Source organism: Micromesistius poutassou (assembly GCF_964030765.1).
Source record: "Micromesistius poutassou genome assembly, chromosome: 22".
NCBI lineage: Eukaryota > Metazoa > Chordata > Actinopteri > Gadiformes > Gadidae > Micromesistius > Micromesistius poutassou.
Genome location: NC_140292.1, coordinates 7,575,527 through 7,582,998, shown reverse-complemented (window position 1 = coordinate 7,582,998; position 7,472 = coordinate 7,575,527). Strand labels below are relative to the sequence as shown.

At 45.2% G+C, this 7,472-nt stretch overlaps 1 protein-coding gene across 10 annotated transcripts in view; it reads right to left on the bottom strand.

Moving 5' to 3' along the window:
- tjp2a (tight junction protein 2a (zona occludens 2)) overlaps window positions 1–7,472 on the bottom strand; it is a 33,441-nt gene that overhangs the window by 18,461 nt on the left and 7,508 nt on the right. For 4 of the 10 annotated variants that reach the window (XM_084486737.1, XM_084486736.1, XM_084486739.1 and 1 more), the window contains exon 3: window positions 2,604–2,657. In XM_084486737.1, coding sequence (XP_084342863.1) covers window positions 2,604–2,648 — 45 coding nt within the window. In that variant the 5' untranslated portion in view covers window positions 2,649–2,657. Of the gene's footprint in view, window positions 1–2,603; window positions 2,658–2,774; window positions 3,173–3,348; window positions 3,807–6,138; window positions 6,325–6,351; window positions 6,844–7,472 lie in introns of those variants that run through there. The other 6 variants (XM_084486730.1, XM_084486732.1, XM_084486735.1 and 3 more) reach the window with 4 other exon arrangements.

Here is a 7,472-nt window from a genome sequence, read left to right as displayed (position 1 = left end):
AACAGGGGGTTGTGAGGGGCACACGAGGATACGCTCAAATCTGCCTTGAGCTGGATGAGAGAGCTTTAGTTCATGTGTTCAATTATTGAATTCAGCCAGTGTGTTCCCTTGTGGGCACGGGCCATCTTCAATGTGCAACCTCTGTAAATCCAACCTCTGTAATTCCCGTCTTTGGGATAATCCTCGCGTTATTCCCAGCTCAATTTTTAGCTCTCTGCCGTGGTGGAGCGCCGGAGACAAACGCGTGATGGGACTACGGTGACGCCCAACACAGGCTTCACGTTTGATATGTACTCCTGGGTGAATACAGAACAGGGAAGTGTATTTTGACATTCATTCGTTTGATTTGTCATGTCCCTAGACCGACAACTCGGCCCGCTGTAAATAGAGTCGTCATATCAAACGTGTTACATTGCATTAAACCTTATGAGAGGATGGATTGTAAAAATAGCTTTTCAACCATTTATTATTTAGTTTTTTGTGGGGCATCCGAGCTGCAAGTCATGGCACCTGATTCAGTCTCTTCACCAGCTCACTGGAGCATCAACATCAGTTAATGTCTCCTCCCCAGCTCACCAGAGCACCAGTCTCCTCACCAGTGCACCAGACTCCTTACCACCTCACTATAGCACCAGTGTCCTCACCAGCTCACTAGAGCACCAGTCTCTTCACCAGAGCACCAGCCTCTTCACCAGAGCACCAGCCTCTTCACCAGAGCACCAGTCTCTCTTCACCAGAGCACCAGCCTCTTCACCAGAGCACCAGCCTCTCCACCAGAGCACCAGCCTCTCCACCAGAGCACCAGCCTCTTCACCAGAGCACCAGTCTCTTCACCAGAGCACCAGTCTCTCTTCACCAGAGCACCAGTCTCTTCACCAGAGCACCAGTCTCTTCACCAGAGCACCAGTCTCTCTTCACCAGAGCACCAGCCTCTTCACCAGAGCACCAGTCTCTCTTCACCAGAGCACCAGTCTCTCTTCACCAGAGCACCAGTCTCCTCACCAGCTCACCAGAGCGTCAAGAACATAGACAACATCAGTGGCGGTCTCGTCCAGGTCTCTAGCTGCTCCATGCGCGTGGATCCCCATTACCCCCACGGCTCCCCCACCCCCCCCCCCCGAGAGAACAGTCGTCATGGTTGAGCGAGTGGTACGACCTACGCAAGACGAAGTGCAAACTCATGTACGTTATCTGGATGACAGGGCACTTTGCGCCCACTGTGTGTTTCCATTAAAGGGATGTTGCTGTGAGGGTTTGCCTCAGGACCGAGGAGTCCTCCACCACAGTTAACACTGCTGGACAAGGTTACATTATGCAGTATGCTCACGTCGCCTCATGCATTGTCCTCTACTCAATGGTGCTTATGAGGATTAATAATAAACCAGTGGGGAATCGACTTAGCATCAGCTAAGCCTCAAAAAGGCTGCTTTGATTTGTAACCAGGTGACCGCCTAGTGTTCACCCAGGGCCCACCTACATAATCGTTAGACTCAAAATAGAGTTTGCATGAAGGGATAACGGATGTTGTTCCATATGTATCACTGAGCATGGGGTGTAACGATACACTCATTCGGACCGTCATTTTTCGGTACGGGTCTAACGGTTCGATGCACATTTAATTTCGGTACATATCGAGAAAAAAAAATATATATATATATATATATTTTCTTTTTATTATAATTTTTTTTTTTTTTATTATGAGACTCTGTGAGTGTCTTGTCTTGTCTTGATGTTTTGTGTTGAGGACCACAATGGAAATGAGTCCTGGACTTTATTGCGTTTTTATCCTCAATTGATGTCTTTTCATTTGTGTTAAGCAGTTGTTTGATACAATTTAATAAATCAAATCAAAATCCAATTGTTTAATAAAAATAAAATCTGCTGTACCGAAAAACATACCGAACCGTGACTTAAAAACGGAGGTACGTACCGAATCGTGACTTTTATGGATCGTTACACCCCTACTGAGCATGTTTATCCTTGTTCTCGGACAAAACAAGGAGGGGAGAGAGACACAAATTGAAGTGCAAAAAAAATAATAACACGCAGAGGACAGCAGCTATTGACCTAAAAAGAGATGAAAGAGTGAGATGAAAAGGGACGAGAGAGACAGACGAGAAAGAGATGAAAAGAAAGAGAGAGAGAGCAAGAGTGAGCGAGAGAGAGACAGACAGGGTATAAAAGCACCATGACAGCTGGTTCTGGCGCTGTGTGTGTGCGTGCGTGTGTGCAGGAACGCTGTGGTCAGAGGCCAACCTAACCACCGCCATCACTGGGGTGTCCGGCCATGAGCTCACATCAGTACCTGGCTCGTCAATGAGACGTGCTACACTCGACGCACATACACGTGGTCACAACACATCGGTGTCCTCCCCGGGATGGAGGATTACGTCTACTTTCTCAGTGCTACGGCTTGAGAGGTGGTTTAATAATTCAGATGGAGTCACTCTGTCAGATGAAAGTATCATCTTTCGGCCTGAGCCGTGAATGCATTTCAAATGGAATTGCATGTGGTATTACGGATAATGACAATACAAGTAATAATAATAATAATAATAATAATGATGATCAATAATAATAGTAATGATAATAAGTGGACTCACCCTCTGCAGGGTGACAGTGTACATCTCCCATACGGTCTCCTCCATGGCTGGGTTCTGGGGATGAGAGACAGAGACAGAGAGACAGAGAGAGAGAAAGTGAGAGGAGAGACTAGGCATGATAACGTTGGCCGATCAGATTTCACTGAGCAGCTAAATAATGGAAAACCTTACGCAACGGGCGTTCTCTGAAGACCGTGATTACACAAGCGCTGCAGGTGTCATCGTTGGGATTTTAAGCGTGAATCTCTGCCCGACTCGAGTGTGGTTTGTTAAATTAAACCTTCAAAGAGGGACTTTCAAACTGTCTAGAAGGCATAGCACGTCAGTGCTTAGCCGTACACAAACGCTTCAGGTATCCAGGGAACAGATGGTAAAAACACCTCGATAAAGCTTAAGGCTGAACACAGATACTGAACTGCTCTGCAAATGACACTATAATCCCAATCTCCACTAAATGGCACATCGACACAGCCAGTACTTTCCTCTCAGCGTAAAAGTTTGACCTGCCAGATTCTCTGGAATAAATACCCCACGCGTCGAGTCCAATTCCCTATCGGTCTGCAACGTCGTTTCCATGCCATCAATGAAACAGATCAGTACAATCACATGAAGAACAAACTCAAAGTCAAAAAAATCAAAACTACATGGCGGCGCGCCCAAAAAGACCCGTCCCGTCCCGTTCTGCCCGGTCCGAGCTTGACCCGGGCCAGATCGTGACCCAAGGTGGCGTGGGGAACACACTCACGAGCCCCTGAAAGATCCGGATGGTCTTGACCGCGTGGGCCCACTTCCTATGCAGCCCCAGTACAGTCTTCATGGCAATGGTCCGGCCTCTCTCTGTGGTCGGCGGCAGTGGCGGCAGAAGCAGCGGCGGCGGTGGCGGTACTCTGGCCCACCCAGATGTGCCACGGTCACCGACACACCTCCATACCCGCGGCAACACCGGCTACCGCTAAACGCTCAGCCGGCATCTGTCCGCCCTGCCTGCCTGCCTGCCTGCCTGCCTACTCGCCTGCCTTTGACGTAAGAGGGATACTGCTGGCCTACATACAGCGCAAATCCCACAGTCTGCTCTCCATGTAAACACAGGGACACGCTAACGGGCACGCACACGCACGGGCCGGCCACACGCACACACACACAAACTTGGGCCGGTGCCCGACCGGCGACATTCGTCTGGATAATATATACAAAAGGAGACGTTCCGGAGGGGTTGTTGCTAGGAACGTGCGTTGTTATGCATCCTAATCTACTCTTAGCTCTCTGCATAACAATTGACCCGCTTTCACAGGTATGGAGATTGGGCCCATACGAATCATGACCTCCAACTTTCCAAAGCAACCAATAGGTGCAATTAACTCCAGAAAGTGGGGCATGTATAGTTCCAGACCTATACATTATGATGGTGACATCCTTTTGGCGAGACTAGTGGGGTGGGGTGTGAAGTCAGTGCACTTGACACATCCCTGGCACAAACCCGAACCAGGGCATGAGTTGATCTGGCGACAGATCATTACCCACATTATGGACATTTGGCCTGCGAGGGGAAAATAAATTGGTATTGCAGACAGTACCTACAGTGGAAGAAATGTATACTGAATATGAATACAATGAAACTGCAAGGGAACATTAAAAGCGTACTAAAGCTAAACAGGGTGTACTGGTGTTTTAGCCTAGCAACTGCTGCCCATTAGTCTGCTTGCCAGTGGGTTGCATGCCATGCGTCTTGTAGAATTTGTTTTACTATGTGCCTCAAACCATCCCCTTCTGTACAGCAGCCCTCCCCACTGCTGCTCATTATAAACTGAAGAACTTAACATGACATCCAATGCTTTGGGTCTGTTCCTTTGTGGATGTGGATTTTAAGGGAAAACAATGCATGCATGTTATATTTCAATTTCTCAAAACCCGACAGCTCTGAATTTCTTTGGCAAATAAATATAAAGCAAGATCTGGTATTTCTCATTATCATTTGTCCCAAGAGAGCTGGGAATTGTAGTCTGTTACTCATCATAATACACTGTTTGGTTTTTAAAACGATGTAATCGCATTTAGCCTCAACAGAACCTGAACTCATGTATATTGTATAATATATTACTTCCTTATTTTATGGACCAGATATTACTTACTAACACTGATTGAGAATGTATCTTGGCTGAAGCTCATGGACAGCTGTGCTGTATAAATACAGGCATGCTTGGCTATATATACAGGCCTGCTTGGTTTCTGGTTTACATCGAATACATTTCTATCTACAGAGTAACACGCAATGCAGACATGAAGGCTAAATACCAATAAATAGTCCTGTGTGTCACCTTGTTCTGGATGTGCTGTGTACAGCAATCTTTGCCTGTTCAGCTCAAATTACAATCATATAGCAAAATGCCACAAGCTATAGCATAAGCTGAATAAGCATTATTTCTGCAAGATTGAGGTTCATATTCAGCAACATGGCTGATAGAAATAAATGCACACAATCCAGGTTTATGCAACAATAAATGTGCCAAAAATCAGAACTAGGCAATGGCATACAACGGTTGTATCATAACAAGACAGCCCTAAGTATGTAGCTTCCTGTACAGGAATAGGACAGCCAGCAATAGGGATTCCATTTCCTGTGGATGTCAACAGCTAGAAAAAGCTATTTATACTCACTAGAACAGGGCACGAAAGGCCATTATCAAATGAACAAAGCTAGAATATAATATATTGCAATGTTCACTAATGGCCAAGAAGCCAACTATTCCTACATCTACAGCAAGATTATTATTTTGAAACCCTTATGTAACAAGACCCACTGAGTTCCACTGATGAAAGGTGAAGTCATCTTCACAGAATGTGGTTTAGACACAGGCATTTTCAGAAGGGTACTTATGCAGTACTCCAACCATCACACAGGCAATTCCACTGATATTTCAAACCTGATAACTACAAAGCTATACAGAACAAGGAACTTATCTTATAACACAACCATTTCAACCAACGGACAATGTGAATGACAAAAACAGGGATGTTTTAAATGTCAGAAAATTGTTACTACACTGGTGACACTGTAATCTACAATCCATGTGACAATGTCAAAACCATGTGGCACATAGCTAGGGGAAATCGAGACAAAAGAAAGGGTTGCTTTAATCAGTACTAAATAAATTCAAAAACGATATCCCTACTGCGAGACCATTGAAAGGTTATCAGGATGACTAGTACAACCTAAAACATTGTCCTAATCTGCCCTCTACTGGCCAGAGGGGTAGACTACAACGCGAAGAACACAGCAGGAGTTGCAAGGCAGAAAGAAAATAAAGAAATTAGCAGCGACAATCAAAAACCGCAGGGACAATAACATACTAAACATAATTCACCAGTATGTGCATCGCTACTATAACAGTAACTACATGATTGAACAATGCTGGTGAGAAAAGTCTCACTTTGAGGTCAACCTGACACATTTGTGCCGCTTTAGCCCCAAGATGCGGCACTGTCCACTCCAATAATCCCGGTTTAAACCAAATAAACGTAGTTTACCGGACAGTACCTGACGCGTTGTAAAAACGTCAACGGGACTAAAGTGCGCATGAAGGCAGCAGGTGCTGGGGTAGGATGCAACAGGCACGCAGTCCCGGTAACTCGTGATTGCGTTATTTATCAGAGTCAACCCGCCCGGGTCAAACTAGTATTAAGCCGATATAAATAACTAGTCACGCCATCTGGTTTGAATCCGTGTCCGCCTTTTCCCGGTTGTACTCACGTTGAAATACTGTGTCGCGTATCGGCTCAAAGAGAGGAGCCCCCCTCCCTTTACGGGCATCGTGGACTTTGAACTGGACTTCCAGAGATGATTGATAAAGTACAAAACGCTATAATCCGATGTCACCTTCCGCGGGGTATCTCAGCAGTCGGGTTGTATACAAGCCGACATGCCTCAATATTTCATGGAGGTACTACTCCAAAAGCTTAGAATATCCACAACTAAAAAATGTAGCGCCGTGCCCCGAAGGTTTAGGATGTACCAACTGAGCAGGGGTCGTATTTATCCAACGGCAAGTCCAAACAGAAGGCTTAAAGACAGTTTCATGAAAGTAAACACTGTCAGAAAGATTTGTTTCGCTAAACCGAAAAATATCTACCGCACTCCCATTTATAAAAGACAGACAAGTTACTTTGCGCAATAGACTACGATGTTGCCGAGATGGATTCTTCCAAAATAGCATTGATTTTTTTAAGGGAGCCTACTGTGAGCTCCCCAGACGAGCGCGGAGGAGGAAAAGCAGTTGCACTCAAAAGGTCCGGAAAAAACAGACTCGCCCGAGAACCTAACACACAATGACCTATTGTGTGTGTGCGTGTGTGTGCGTGCGTGTGCGTGGTTTTGTGTTTCTGGGAGCGTGCGTGCGAGCTCCGTATGACGGTGCCCCTCGAGAGACAGATCGGACAACTTTACGAATGAAGATGCGCCCTAGAAATCCCCCTAAACGTATAAGTTGGTTTTAAGTTAAAACAAATTGTAATATATATATTTTTTAATTAGGTTACAATAAATAATAATAACAATAGCCTGATAGATATATATAATGCTTATAAAAATAAAATACAATTTAAAACTAAATAAACAAATGTTGCCATTAAAAAGCGGAACTATGTATAAAGTCATCACAACATTCCTGAACAAGTGGAAACTATTCTAATGCAAAGTAGCCCCACTACCCTAAATAGCCTGACAAACAGTGAGAACAATGTGGCTTCCAGAGACATATTTCTGCTTAATTGTAACTGACGTGAGAGGGGGTAACCCTATTGGTCGGTGGGAAGCAATTAGACAGAAGGGCAAGGGTGAACCAGAATATGTTGAAGAGTGTTATTGGCAGGACC